Source organism: Gekko japonicus, unplaced genomic scaffold (genome assembly GCF_001447785.1).
Source record: "Gekko japonicus isolate JY-2015 unplaced genomic scaffold, Gekko_japonicus_V1.1 scaffold2989, whole genome shotgun sequence".
Taxonomy (NCBI): Eukaryota; Metazoa; Chordata; class Lepidosauria; order Squamata; family Gekkonidae; genus Gekko; species Gekko japonicus.
This window is the reverse complement of record NW_015166512.1, coordinates 138,068-153,621: the sequence shown is the minus strand read 5'-3', so window position 1 is coordinate 153,621 and position 15,554 is coordinate 138,068. Positions and strand designations below refer to the sequence as shown.

At 47.4% G+C, this 15,554-nt stretch overlaps 1 protein-coding gene across 1 annotated transcript in view; it reads right to left on the bottom strand.

Annotated features, from left to right (window-relative positions):
- The window catches only part of LOC107111300 (transcriptional repressor CTCFL-like), a 53,507-nt gene that overhangs the window by 32,168 nt on the left and 5,785 nt on the right, over nucleotides 1–15,554 (bottom strand). Inside the window, exons 3-6 of the mRNA XM_015412260.1 lie at nucleotides 11,790–11,959; nucleotides 10,482–10,615; nucleotides 7,731–7,851; nucleotides 3,848–3,997 (exon numbers count right to left, since the gene is read on the bottom strand). Coding sequence (XP_015267746.1) covers nucleotides 3,848–3,997; nucleotides 7,731–7,851; nucleotides 10,482–10,615; nucleotides 11,790–11,959 — 575 coding nt within the window. The remainder of the gene's footprint in view (nucleotides 1–3,847; nucleotides 3,998–7,730; nucleotides 7,852–10,481; nucleotides 10,616–11,789; nucleotides 11,960–15,554) is intronic.

The window sequence follows — 15,554 nt, the reverse complement described above, 5'->3', positions numbered from 1 at the left end:
AATGGACTGACTTTTAAGTAGACCTGCTTCAGATTGGTCCCTCAAACTTGTAAAAAATCAGCATAATTTTTAAAGCAAACAAACTGCATCTCTCTCTGGGCTGCGTTCAAGGAGCGACTAAGAATAAGAGTAAACTTCCCCTGATGTGGAATGCCAACAAGAGCACCCAAATTCTCTGTGAAATTTCCTTTTAGAACTGATGAAGAGAAGAGATTGGATTTATACCCCGCCCTTCACTACCCAAAGGTGTCTCAGAGCGGCTTACAAACTCCTTTCCCTCCCCCTCCCCACAACAGACACCCTGTGAGGTAGGTGGGGCTGAGAGAGCTCTTGACAGAAACTGCTCTTTTTCAAGAACTGCTCTTTTTCAAGAACAGCTGTGCCAGAGCTACGGCTTGCCCAAGGTCATCCAGCCAGGTGCAAGTGGAGGAGTGGGGAATCAAACCCGGCTCTCCCAGATTAGCGTCCGCGCACTTAACCACTTTATTCTTGATGGAAGTCTTTACTTCTAACTCCTGAGTGATTCTGAGGGGAAAGCCAATTTTCAGACTAGCAACACTTCAGGGGGAGCAGTACACAGACATTCACAGACTGCAACAAGATTCCACCTTAAAAAAATGAAACGGATTTGTATTTGAGAGAAACATCTAAAGACTTCTGAGCCAAAGGAGTTTTGATATGACCAACCAAATTTGTCAGGGGTGTTCCATGAAAAATCTATTTACATTCGCTATGGAGATTGACCAGGCATGGTCATTAACTCAGAACAGCCACAAGGTGGTGCCACCTCCCTTGAATGCAAAAATAACGCGCCCGTTCCAGACATTGTGAAGTTGGCATAGTCTCCTGGACTGCATGAAGTCCAGCAAACTGCGAGCTACTCTGAAACAAGAAGAGGCTCCTTTTGAAACAATGCTTAAGTAGATTGCTCCTATGTTCTCCATAATATGACTTTAGGTCATGGTTGTGGGTTTGGCTTTAGAGTTACAAACTGTGTTGTTGTTTTTGGGATGCCTGCAATCAGAAGAAAAATCCCACAAAGGGGCACTAGACCCCAGACCCTGATGGGGAAGCTCCCCCCTTTGCCTGCAGCATCTTCCGTGCAAAGCAATGAACCAAATGAGGCACAGTGGTTAGGGTGCTGGACCAGGATCTGGGGGACCCAGGTTCGAATTCCCACTTTTGTTGTTGTTCAGTCGCACAGTCGAGTCCGACTCTCCGCGACCCCATGGACCAGATCACGCCAGGCCTTCCTGTCTTCCGCCGTCCTCTGAAGTTGGCTCAATTTCATGTTCGTTGCATCGATGACACTGTCTAACCATCTCATCCTTTGCCGTTCCCGTCTTCTTTGACCTTCAATCTTTCCCAGCATCAGGGTCTTCTCCAGTGAGTGCTCCCTTCTCATTTGGTGGCCAAAGTATTTGAGCTTCAGTTTCATTATCTGGCCTTCCAGGGAACAGTCAGGGATCATTTCTTCTATGATTGACTGATGTGATCTCCTTGCAGTCTGAGGGACCCTCAAGAGTCTTCTCCAGCACCACAATTCAAAAGAATCTATTCTTTGGTGCTCGGCCTTCCCACTTGGTCATGGATGATTGCTGGGCAACCTTGGATCAGTCACGCACCCTCAGCGTAATGCACCCCATAAGCTTGTTGTGAGGATAAAATGGAGAAGGGCAAATGCCGTTCACTACTTTGGGTCCCAAGAAAAGTCAGGTATAAATGAAGTAATTAAAATAAATACACTTTGTGGGGCAAAAGAAGAGGGTTAAAATCAGGCTGGCGGGGGGGGGGGCATCCCCCCCAAAGCAGTTTTCCAGGCCCCATTACCTTTTCTTGTTTCACACAAGTGACAGAAGCAACTGCCCTTCCACTAAGGGCTTTGAATTTTCCCCATTCTGTTACCAATCACGTTTTAATACCTTCTTTTCCTGCAAGGAGCTGAGGGTGACATACGTGACCCTCCCTCCTCCTCCATTTTATCCTCACAGCAATCCTGTGAGGTCTGTCAGAATGAAAGACACTGGACATCAAGAAAATGTCACGACTGAGTGTCAGCTATGCTGCCAGGGGGGTTGGGAAGTTCATTCTGTGTCTTGTTCATTGCTGTTATCCCTGCTGTTCTGCCTTTGCTGAAACGCTTATCTCTACAGATGTGCAGGAGGAGGTTGTATTGTCTGGAAGTCTCCCATGTACCGTGAGAGACTCCTGGTTCCCAGCTTTAGCCACCTAACGGTTTCCTCACTTATCCCACGTGTGGGAGGGCACCTAATTGGCCCATGCCATAGGGGGGTGCATACGAATACCCTATATCCTATTAGACTCTATTGGTTGCCACCATTCTTAATGGTGCGTGTGTTACTGCATCTATAGCTTTGCAATAAAAGTATAACCGTTCCCGAATGCGTGTACTTCGTTGTTAGCTGTGGGTTCTGACACTGAGCCAGGACTTGAACCTGGGTCTCCCCGGTCCAATCTCCAAATGCTTGTCTGCATTGCCATAATGGTGTCCTGGGTCTTTTCTGCTTTACTTGACGAGGGCCTAAAATTAACTTCAGAATTGGGCATAGATCCGTAGTTTTCTGCAGTTTTCGGGTTCCTTCTTTTCTCTCTCTTTCTTACAGCTTTAAAGATGGCCACCAGTACATTACGGGCATTGATTAAATCACTGTGCCAAAACGAAACCTGATGCGATTACACAATTGCATCGTGATTTCTTTTTGAGCTTTGATTTACTTAATGCTCAGTGTTATTAATTGCACATCAGTCTACCCATCAGAAAACAAAGACGGGCCAGATGACTAAACCAAGTCCACGCATTTTTTTTTTTAAATGGAAGAATGGTACATAATTATCGAACTGCCGTTGTTTTGGGTAAAAAATATTTAGGTTACCAAAACCCAGGGAGAAATTTGGATAAGGCAAACTTCTCGTGCGTAGCTAACTAAAACTAGGGAAATGGTGTAACAAAGTGGTTAAGACCCTGAGCCAAGATCTGGGAAGACCTGTATTCAAATCTGTCCCCTGCCAGAAACTCACTCGATGACCTTAGTCGTGCCACTTTCAGTCTGAATTCCCTACCTAAGAACATAAGAGATGCCAATGTTGGATCAGGCCAAAGGCCCATCCAGTCCAACACTCTGTATCACACAGTGGCCAGAAATACCAGGTGCCATCAGGAGGTCCACCAGTGGGGCCAGAACATTAGAAGCCCTCCCACTGTTGACCCCCCCCAAGCACCAAGATGACAGAGCATCACTTGCCCCAGAGTCCCTATCTATACCTTGTGGCGAATAGCCACTGATGGACCTCTGCTCCATATGCTTATCTAATTCCCTTTTGAATCCGGCCATGCTTGTAGCCGCCACCACTTCCTGTGGCAGTGAATTCCAAGTGTTAATCACTCTTTGGGTGAAGAAGTACTTCCTTTTATCCGTTCTAACCCAACCGCTCAGCAATTTCATGGAGTGCCCACGAGTTCTTGTATTGTGAGAAAGGGAGAAAAGTACCTGCAGTATGGCCATCGTAACACTGGCCAACCTTACAGGGCTGTTGTAAGGAGTTCAACAAGATGATGTGTGAAGCACTTTGGATGTTAATGCTGAGGATATAACTGAATGGGAAGCCCTGGATTGGAACAGGGCCCCGGGGCCACAACAACAATCCTCGTGGGTGCCCTTTGAGAAACGATTTGCTTAATGGGCTTTCCAGTTCTTGACTTAGAACAAATGCGCCAGATTGGGATATGCTGGGGATGGCAGTTTCTTAAATCAGAATTTTACATTATGAGTCTGGCCTTAATTCTTCATTGATTCTTTTAAGCAAATAACAGAATACTGAAACTTACCTAAATCACCCTTCCTGGCGACACAAGTACTGCAGTGTGGACATTGGTATTTGGGCACATTTTCCCCATGCTTGTGCAATACATGGAACTTCAGAGTTCCGGCCTGGGTGAACCTGGCCTTACAAATCCTGCACTCAAAGGGCTTTTCACCTGTGGGGGGGCAAAAAAAGACAACCAAGTCAATTGGAAAGTAAAATACCAGGGCTAAAAATTTTGGTGCTGTCTATATAATTAGTTTCTTTTACTCTCTTTTATTCTTGATTTTACTCCCACTGCACGTGTCAGATTTACCCACTTCACACACACACTGCTTGGGATTTTGCTTCTCCTGGTTTGCTTATCTGATGTGCTTCCCACCACATTAGTCGATGTGGCAGCTCTCCCAGAAGCCTTTGCCAAATGACCTTGAGTGGCTGATCCAGAAGCTAAAACCTACTGCCAAAAATGACTTTCTTGTTTGGCAATACATATACAAAGAGAGACAGAGATGATGCTTCGTTTTCCATTCCGTTTTACTTGTTTCCCTCTTTCACGCAGACTTCGTCCACTTGGGCCCAACATTCCACGGCACAGCCCATTTGGAAGTCCAGAGGGGCCCCTCCTCCCTCTTTTGCCAGCAAAAAAGTTGGCACAATCCAATCCACTCTAAGCTACATGTAAAATTTCATCTGCTTACCATGCAAGCTCCCTGACCTGGATGTATCCCAGTCTCATTGGATCTTGGGAGCTAAGCAGGGTTGGTCCTGGTCGGTTACTACTTGGACAGGAGAACCTCAGAGAAGTCCAGAATGCTACAGAGAGGTGGACAGTGGGAGACCACCTCTGTCCATCTCTTGCCTTGAAAGCCCTATGGGGTCATCATAAGTGAGCTGCAACTTGATGGCACTTTCTGTTGGAAGTGCATGTGTTTACAAGGTCTGACAATTCAGTCATTATAGGGTTAACTTGTTTGCCTAGTATTGCTATTGTTTAGACTGACCCAGAAGGGATACCTGGCAGTAAGCCAATGGGGAATTAGCCCGGGAAAAGTAACTTCTGTTGTGATAAGTGATTGGTTGTTTGTTTCAGGTGACTTCCTTTCTAGGGGTCGAGAAGAAAAACAGATTCTCCATTATCTGTGTGTTAATGTTGACCATAGACAGCTTAGAAAATGTAGCTGTTAGTGTTATGTTTATTTGTAGTTATCCTGTGTACCTTTTACCCTTAGAAATAAAGGTTTTTAAAAGCAAAGAAATCTCTTCTTTTCAATAGAGCAAGATCCATTGATAGTCTGAGTATTAAACACTTTTGACCATTTTACAACACTTTCCACCACCAGCACGCAACCTGGGTAGCAGTGTGTGTGTGAACAAGATCTTGGGGTACGGGTATGAGCAGCCAGTGTGATGCGGCGACCAAAACAGCTAATGCAATCTTGAGGTGCATCAGCAGAGGCATAACATCCAAATGGCAAAATGTCATAGTCCCGCTGTACACTGCATTGGTCAGGCTACACCTGGAGTATCGTGTGCCGTTCTGGAGGCCTCACTTCAAAAACAATGTGGACAGAATGGAGCGGGTGCAGAGGAGAGTGATGAAAATGATCAGGGGCCTGGAGACCAAGCCCTGTGAGGAAAGGCTGAGGGACTTGGGAATGTTCAGTCTGGAGAAGAGCAGGTTGAGGGGCGAAACGATGGTTCTCTTTAAGTATCTGAAGGACTGTCCCTTGGAGGAGGGCAGGGAGCTGTCCCTGTTGGCAGCAGAGGATGATAGGACTCGCAATCATGGGTTTAAATTAAGGGTGGGAAGGTAGCGGCTGGATAGTAGGAGTTGTGCAACAGTGGAATCAGCTGCCTAGGGAGGGGGTGAGTTCTCCCTCCCTGGCAGTCTCTAAGCAGCGGCTGGACAAACACTTGTCAGGGATGCTCTAGGGCAGTGATGGCGAACCTTTTAGAGACCGAGTGCCCAAACTGCGACCCAAAACCCACTTATTTATCGCAAAGTGCCAACACAGCAATTTAACTTGAATACTGAGGTTTTACTTTAGAAAAAACAACTCATACGTTAATTTAAGATGATCCAAACAAAGTAAGAAAAGCAATCCCAAATGCTTTCATTTACTTAAAATTATTTGGCAGATAATTCGACACTTTAATGATGGTCTGGGCCTGGCTGGGGTGATGGTCTGGGCCTGGCTGAGGGCTCTGAGTGCCACCTCTGGCACCCGTGCTATAGGTTCGCCACCACTGCTCTAGAGGCTGATCCTGCATTGAGCAGGGGATTGGACCAGATGACCTGTATGACCCCTTCCAACTCTGTGATTCTAGGATTCTATAACATCAGTGCTGCAATCCTTTGTAACGGGAGAGTTCATTGCCCACGAGCCTCCTGGTATATGCGGTCCCCATTTTGTGTGAATTGTGCAGGGTGCGTATTTTCAGGCTTTGGTGCACAAACCCGGATATGTATACCCTTACAAATCTGGGTTTCCGATTGTGAGTATCGAAGCTGGGAAATTATGCGTGCCCTGTTCTCAAAATGGCCATGTGCACTGAGAGGATTGTGGGTAGCATGATCTCCCCTCACACGCAAGCCGGAAAGCGTAAATGACAGAAAGGGGCGGCAACAGGAGTTAAAGGCGCTAACTGGGTGAATGGTGCTCATCATCTGCAAAAAAAGAGATATTATCTACTCCGAATTTAGAACCACCATGATTTTGTAACCAACACCTCATGCATCACCTTCTACAGCAACCTCCTGAGCCCCCTGGCTATTCAAGTTCCTGGAAAATAGGGGATCCTCAGGGACAACGTGAAGGTCTGCTGGGGGAGGGGGGAAATCACCAGGAATCCGCACCCTCTTCCACCAGCCAACAGAAATGCCTTGAGACAGGTGAAGTGGGCTGTCAAGTCACAACTGGCTCATGGCTAACCCCTGAAGTCTCACCTCATGGGGTTTTCAAGGCAAGAGATGAGCAGAGGTGGTTTGCCAAACTGCCATCGCCAGTTTGGTGCAGCAGTTAGGAGCGCAGACTCTAATCTGGGAGAACCGGGTTTGATTCCCCACTCCTCCACATGCAGCCAGCTGGGTGACCTTGGGTCAGTCACAAGTTCTCTCAGAGCTGTTCTCTCAAGGGCAGTCCTCGAAAGAGCTCTCTCAGCCCCACCTACCTCACAGGGCGTCTGTTGTGGGGAGGGGAAGGGAAAGGAGTTTGTAAGCCTCCTTCAGGTACTGGAGGGTGGGGTATAAATCCAATCTCTACTTCTTCCTCCTCCACAAAGCACCCCCAGTCTTTCTTGGTGGCATCCCACCCAACTACCAAACCTGCTTAGCTGCTGACCTCTGACCAGATCTGGCTAGCCTGAGCTACTGGGGCTTCTCCAGGACGAATGTCTGTCGAGTTGCAACAGACTCACGGTGATACCAACCAGGGGGTTCAGTTACGGGCAAGAGATGCTCAGAGGTGGTTTGCCTTTGCCTGCCTCTGCGTAGCCAACCCTGAACTTCCTTAGTGGTCTCCCATCCAACTACTGACCGTGGCCAACCCTACTTAGCTCCAGAGCCCTAACCAGGCCGGGCTAGTCTGGGCTATTAGGGCCAATGCTCCCTCTAAGCTGCGGAGTCTTGTGAGCAGAAATTCTACTCTGTGAGCTGCTGGCATTAAAGTTGTGAGCGAGCGATTTGGCGACTGCATCAATCAGTTTGCTCTGGAGCCCTCCTTCCTGAGCTGAGACAACAATGTGTGAGCTGGAGGCTAAAAACTGTGAGCTAGCTCACACCCACTCAGCTTAGAGGGAACACAGATTAGGGCTGACATCACTGGAAACAGATGGTTTGGGGGGAGAAATCACACCCGGTCAAAAGACCCCTGCACTGTTCTAAAAGCAGTATTTCTCCCACTTACCTGAGTGAGTAACCATGTGCCTTTTCAGCTTGTAAGTGTCCCTGCTGGCGTAGGCGCACAGAGTGCAGGTGTAAGGGCGCTCCCCGGTGTGCGAACGGATGTGGCGCTTCAACTTGCTTGCCTAGCGTTAGGAACGCAAAGGGGAAAATGCGATAAGAGCCCAGGATACGGCACAAACAGGCCCCCTATGGGTTCCCAGTCACTGCGGGTACAACGGATCCGCGAGATCCAACCCGAGAGTTTTAAAGAAGGTTTCAAAGGCCGGCGTCGCTTTCCAGAGGGTGTCAGGCTGTGGAAAAATACGTTCAGCCAATACAAAGTCCTGCAGAAACTATTTATCGCAGACCAAAGTGGAATGAAAAAGCACAATACTAGCCCGCCTTTAAAAGCGCCTTCTATCTACCCCATCACATTTTTATTCTGCCTTTTCCCCCAAAGACTACAAGGTGGAATACACAGTTCTTCCATCTAGGGCTGTCAGCCTCCGTGTGGCACCTGGAAATCCCCCAGAATTACAACTGATCTCGAGACGACAGAGCTTAATTCCCCTGAAGCAAATGGCTGCTTTGGAGGGTGGACTCTTATGGCCTTCTACCCTGCTGAAGTCCCTGCTCTTCCCGAAACCCCAACCTCCCCAGGCTCCACCCCCAAAATCTCCAGGAATTTCCCAACCCGGAGCTGGCAACCCTACTCCCAGGGCTTTTTTTGTGGAAAAGGCCCAGCAGGAACTCATTAGCATAATAGGCCACACCCAGCAGCAGAAACTCAATAGAATATTAGGCCACACCCCTGACAGCACAGCTCATTGGCATATTAGGCCGCACCCCCATGTCACCAGAAGTGTGCTCATCCAGCCACACCCACCTTTTGCTTCTTATTCTGTTTACCTTGTTTGTGGTCAAAACCCAGGGCTTTTTTTGTTGCAGGAACTCCTTTGCATGTTAGGCCACACATCCCTAATGTAGCCAGTCCTAATGAGTTTCTGCCGTTGGGTGTGACCTATTATGCTAATGAGTTCCTGCTGGGCGTGGCCAACTTGGGAGCCAGCCGGAACTCCGTTCCTGTGCGTTCCTGCCCAAAAATAGCCCTGCCTACTCCCATCCTCTGCTGTATCCTCACAACAGCCCTGTAGGGTTGCGTAGGCTGAAAGAGAGTAACTTTTTTACAGTTGACCCACGGGAGGGGAGGAATACTAATTCCAGCTGTAACATCTGAGGTGCACCGGGGGGGGGGCAGCTGTGTTGGTCTGAAGCAATATAACGACATTAAAGTCCAGTGGCACCTTCCGTGGAATAAGTGGGGATATGGACCTGGCTTTCCGCAGATCCTAGTGTGACGTTTTAACCACTACAGCATGTTAGCAGTATATATATAGCAGTATCACAGCTTGTTGTGAGTCCTTTATTAGAAAGTGGAACACAAGAGATCTTGCAATAAGTAATAAATATATACAGGAGCACCCCCCCCCCGGCAATTGTTTTTAAGTTTATTTATTTACTTTAAGTATATTCTGCCTTTCTCCCCAAAGGAAACCTGAAGTGGCTTAAATTCTTCTCCCCTCCTCCTTTTTATCCTCACAACAACCCTGTAAGGGAGGTTAGGCTGAGAGTGTGTGACTGGCCCAAGGTCCCCCAGCAAGCTTCTGTGAAATAAGTGGGGATCTGAACCTGGCTTTCCCCAGATCCTGGTGTGATGTTTTAACTGCTACATCACGCTAGCATAAAACTGTGCCTGGTTTGCACTTGGATTCTGGGCAACTATTCACCTCTGTCCTTTCCCTGTTTTGTAAAGCATCTCTAAGAGGCCCTTTAGCCCCATAAGAAGAGCCAGTTTGGTGTAGTAGATGGGGGCGCAGACTGTAATCTGGGAGAACCGGGTTTGATTCCCCAGTCCTCCACATGCAGCTGCTGGTGTGACCTTGGGTCAGTTACAAGTTCTCTCAGAGCTTTTCTCTCAGGAGCAGTAGAACTCTCTCAGCCCCACCTACCTCACAGGCCACAGCTTCCCTCTAAGCTGAGTTAGTGTGAGCCAGCTCACAGTTTTTTAGCCTCTGGCTCACACATGTTTTGTCTTAGCTCAGGAAGGATGGCTCCAGAGCAAACTAATTTCTGCAGCAGCCAAATCGCTCACTCGCAACTTTAATGCTAGTAGCTCACAAAATGGGATTTCTGCTCACAAGACTCCACAGCTTAGAGGGAGCATTGCGGTTGCGGGGAGGGGAAGGGAAAGGAGATCGTAAGTCGCTCTGAGACTCCTTCGGGTAGTGAAGGGCAGGGTATAAATTCCTCCTCCTTCTCCTCCTCTTCTTCCCTGCAGTTCCTGTCACCCATTGGTAATCCCAAGCATCTCACCTACCCTTCCACCTTTGGGTCTAGAGCTATAGGCTGCATAGGGAGGGGCTGTGGCTCAATGGAAGAGCCTCTGCTTGGCATGCAGAAGGTCCCAAGTTCAATCCCAGGCATCTCCAGTTCAAAGAACCAGGCAGTAGGTGATGTGAAAGACCCACCCACACCTAAATCCCTGGAGAGCTGCTGCGAACCTGAATAGACATCACTCACCTTGATGGACCCAGGGTCTGATTCAATATAAGGCACCTTCATGTGTACCCCTGAAGCAGGAATCTGAACCCAGGCCTCCAGAGTCTTAGTCCAATACTCTAACCAGGCCTCTCCACTTGGGGGAAAAAAGTAACCCTCTACCTCCCGCCAGAGCCCACCCTACTCCGGTCCTCAATATGACGGCTGTGCTTACCTCTACACTACAGTAGTTACAGTACGAACACTTAAAGGGCTTCTCGAGAGTATGCTTGTAACGCCTGTGGCGCGAAAGCTCTCCACTGGTCACAAAGGCCATTTCGCACTCGCTGCACTTGTACGGAATGGTCCCTGTGAAAAAGACAGTGGAGTGAGTTGCGCTGAGGAAGACTCTGCTTATTTCAGCGGACGGCAGGCTTACGTTTTCTGCCGCTTGAAAGAGAACCTTCTCTAGGTTCCCAGAAGACCACACGATGGTTACATGTGGGCGGCAACTGTTATGTACTGAGTCTAACCCTTGGTGGACCCACAGCAACCCAGTCCAACAATTACACAGTAGGCATCCTACCTCTGCATCCTTTACCACCATTCTTTACAAACACCCCTCCTGACTGGGATAAAAAGACTCAGATCTTGAAGGCCAATTCTGCACCCATCTGTTTCCTCACGGTTTTTTTCTAACCCTTGGTGGACCCACAGCAACCCAGTCCAACAATTACACAGTAGGCATCCTACCTCTGCATCCTTTACAACCATTCTTTACAAACACCCCTCCCACCTCCTGACTGGGATAAAAAGACTCAGATCTTGAAGGCTGATTCTGCACCCATCTGTTTCCTCACAGTTTTTTCCACAGCCAGGTCGGGAGGTTCATCTCCCTCTACGCTGCATGACGCTTTCACTTTCTTTGTTCATCAGGTTTTATGGTTGTTCCCTTTGAATCCTTCCTCCACTTTTGATTCAAAGGGAACAACAGGCAGACAACTTGACACGGTTTCACCGATCTCCGTCAGTTCCCCTGCCCCCCTTTTCCCCCTCTGTATTTATCACCTCGCTGTGAATTACTTGGCTCAGGCAGCTAATGACCGCTGAGGCAAGTACTGACACAGGAAAATCTGCATACCAGACTGAATGAAAACAGATATTCCGAGGCAAGAGGGAACCAGGTCGAGTGCTGAGAAAATGTGGAGCGAATGCCAGATGCAGAATGGGCCGACAGCTTATACCTTAAAAATATTGTTGCTCTCTAAAGTGCTACCAGACCAGGGTTCCCTCTAAGCTGAGTTAGTGTGAGCTAGCTCACAGTATTCTAGCTTCCGGCTCACACATTTTTGTCTTAGCTCAGGAAGGATGGCTCCAGAGCAAACTAATTGATGCAGTAGCCAAATCGCTCGTTCACAATTTTAAGGCCAGTAGCTCACAAAGTAGAATTTTTTTCTCACAAGACTCCATTGCTTAGAGGGAGCATTGTGCCAGACTAGAATCTAACTGGTCAAACAAAGATGCCTTCTGGTTCTAGCCATACCTGTGTGTGTGTTCACATGGTTACGCAACAAGGAAATGGTACGGAAGGCCTTGAGACAGATGTGGCACATGTGGGGTTTGGCATCCGAGTGTTTTTTCACATGACGGTTAAGGCTCCACACGCTGACAGAGGTGAATGAGCAGAAATCACAATACTGCAGCACATCTCCTAGAGGGACACAATTATTTCCAGGTCAAATAAGTCATTAAAAAGCACATGGGGGGGGGGGCAATGGGGGGAAATAGCCACTTTTATAGCTTTCCCAGCCACCTCCAGACAAAGGCACACATGCTTACGTGCCAATACTCTCATCACTTTATGCCCTTCATCAGAATGTGTGAACAGCCTCCGTTGAACGTTGCTGTATTGAAGTGATATGAAAGTCTAGACTAGCTACAATTCACTCACACAGCTCTTTTGAAGCAGCAGGAAACATTTCAACGATTCGGGAATTTAAAACAAATATAACATCCTTTTTTTTAAAAAAAAACCCACAATTTTTATTAAAACTATTGGCAAATTAGAATACACACAATTGACCTCTTTGCCCCCTACCAGATAACTTTGATCTGGAAATAAAAGCCTCCTAAAACTGGAAGTTCACCGAAGTCACACAAGATGGTCTTGTGTGGGTCTAATCTAGCCTGCAGATTACCCATCAGCCATTTCTGGTGTAGACTCTAACCCAAGTCAGCATCCGGAAGACTGTTCGATTTTTTGCCTTCTATGTGGGATCCAATGGTCTGGAGGAAGCGTTTTAAGCAACATGTGGGTTCTGTACAGTTGAAAGGAATGTTTCAAACAGCTAGAGCTGTAAAGTTATGTTTACTGGCAGAGATAAACTTTTTGTGAGGAAGCTGGTATACTTCAAGGGAACGGGAAAGGGGTGTTTCAATTTATATTTCCCGATAGTAAATCACCGAAAAACACCGCAAAGTTCACTCCACGTGTGGCTATTACAAAACCAGGGTAATTCATCCTGATGCCTAAGACCTACATTTTATCAAGACTTTTAATATGTGGACATTTGTAAGAATTGTGTGTGCGTGTTAAGTGTTGTCAGGTTGCTTCCGAGTTATGGCAGTCCTATTAATTAATGTCCTTCAAATGTCCCATAATTAGGGGTCATTTTGTAGACAAAGAGGTGCAGGAGCTCATTAGCATAACTCATTAGCATAACTTATTTGCATGTGGCACACCCTCTGACATCACCGGAAGTGTGTCAGGAGGCAACACCCACCGCTCATGCTCCACTGGACTGTTTTGGATTGCTAGCTATTGGGGGGGGGATGTGCAGATCTGTCCTCACAGAGGAGGGAGAGCTTGTACCTGAATAAAACTTGGTCTTAAAGGTGCCACTGGACTGTTTTGAAACGGGGGGTGTGTGTGTGCTCTGCAGCTTACCTGGCTGCTTCTTGCTCTGACTGAGGGCTGCTGGGAGCAGGGGGTGGGGCTTGTTCCATGTGCCCACCCCCTGGGCTCTTTACTGCCGGAGCTCCACTCCTGTGCGCTCCTGCAGGAAATGACCCCTGCCCATCATTAACTGAGCCTTGCTCAGGTCTTGCAAAAGGAGGGCCGTGGCTTCTCTTTATACAGTCCATCCATCTCGGGTTGGGTCTTCCTCTTTTCCTGCTGCCTTCAACTTTTCCTGGCATTACTGTCTTTTCCAGTGACTCTTGTCTTCTCACAATGTGACCACAGTATGATAGCCTCAGTGTAGTAATTTTAGCTTCTAGGCCCAAAATCAAATCAGGCTTGATTTGATCTAGAACCCACTTATTTATCTTTTTGGTGGTCCACAGTATCCATAAAACTCTCCTCCATCAGACCACATCTCAAATGAATCTAATTTCTTCCTGTCAGCATCCTTCAACTTTCATACCCACACGTAGTAATGGGGAATCCCATGGCATGAATTAACTTGGATCTTGGTTACCAGTAGTGACTAGTTTGGTGTAGTGGTTAAGTGTGCGGACTCTAATCTGGGAGAACCGGGTTTGATTCCCCACTCCTCCACTTGCACCTGCTGATGTGACCTTGGGTCAGTCACAAGCTCTGGCACAGCAGTCCTTGAAAAAGAGCAGTTTGTGTCAGAGTTCTCTCAGCCCCACCCACCTCACAGGGTGTCTGTTGTGGGGAGCGGAAGGGAAAGGAGTTTGTAAGCTGCTCTGAGACTCCAAGTGAAGGGCGGGGTATAAATCCAATCTCTTATCTTCTAAGGTGGGCAGTGTTCCCTCTAAGCTGAGTGAGTGTGAGCTAGCTCACAGTTTTTTAGCCTCCGGCTCACACATTTTTGTCTTCGCTCAGGGAGGGTGGCTCCAGAGCAAACTAATTCAAGCAGCAGCCAAATCGCTCACTCACAACTTTCATGCAGGTGGCTCACATAGTGGAATTTTTGCTCACAAGACTCCTCAGCTTAGAGGGAGCACTGGTAACGACACAGCCTTACACTTAAGAATCTTTTCTGGCACCTTCATGGTTGCCCTTCTCAGTCTCCTGATTTCTTGGTTTGCAGTCCCCCTTTTGGTTGATTATGGAGCCCAGGAACAGAAAATATTGACCAAGTTCAGGTTCTCTTTTATCAAGACCTCCTCTGAACTGCTTCGGTTAAACTCTTTTGTGCCCCGCACATTAGACAACCAGGCTGGCTTCAAGTGGCAAATTTAATAGCAGTTAAATTAAAATGCGCACAAACTCAACTTGCTGCCAGATTGGCACATGCGCCGTGGCTCCTCTTTCTGCCCTTCTCATGCAAGAGAATGAGGCAGGCGGCCAGGCCCATGAACCTGGCACAATTTTAAGTGGCATTTAAGTTTGCCGTCTAAATTCATCTTTGGTCTGCTTCTGAGAGAAGTGATTTTTTTAAAAAGCTCCAACATATAAACAAAATCATCTGCAAAACTCCTCACCATATTCTTGGAGAAGCAGGAGATGTTTGCAAAATACAGATAAAGGACACTGAACGTTGCACAAGAGAACCCAATTTGACTCCTAACTCAGACTTGCGTGGAGATGCCAGCCTCCAGAGGGCACCTGGGGATCATCTGGTGTTGGGTATTACAAGTTGAAAACACTCAGTATATCTGGGGTTAAATGTTTGTTTATGTTACTCCCAGGAAGTCACATGTTTCTCATGTAACCAATGTTCTTTAGCTGTAGGATGCCGGGAACTTTTTCCCTGATCTAGGAATTTGATTGGGACTAAAGTGTCAAGGTGTATTACCATTTTATGGCTTCTCTTCCCATCTTTGTTTTGGTGTTCTGAAGAAGAAGAAGAGCAGCCATAATCTCTCCTCTTCTAGTTTTGTCTTTGTAGAGTAAGGATGTAGCTGATTTTGCTCTGTTGTTATTTTCATCCCAGTTACCCTTCCCATGCTAGAATTTAGTAAAAACTTTATATTTTAATCACACATGGATTCTGAGTCTGAATTATTTTACTCTGGCTCTGCTGGACCATCTTATCTCTGCTAAATACCATTTTTTTCAATATCTCACTATCACCCAACACCTGGAGTTACAGCTCATCTCCAGACTACAGAGATCAGTGCCCCTGGAGAAAAGGGATGCTTTGGAGGGTGGACTCTGTGGCATTGTACCCCACTGAGGTCCCTGTCCTCCCCAGGTTCCATCCCCAAATCTCCAAGGGTTTCCCAGCCTGGATCTGGCAAAAAACAAAACAAAAACCAACACACACATCCCCCACCTTCTGCTGGCCAGGAGGGACCTAGCGACCCTAAACTTGCAGGCTTCAAAAGCCACCAACTT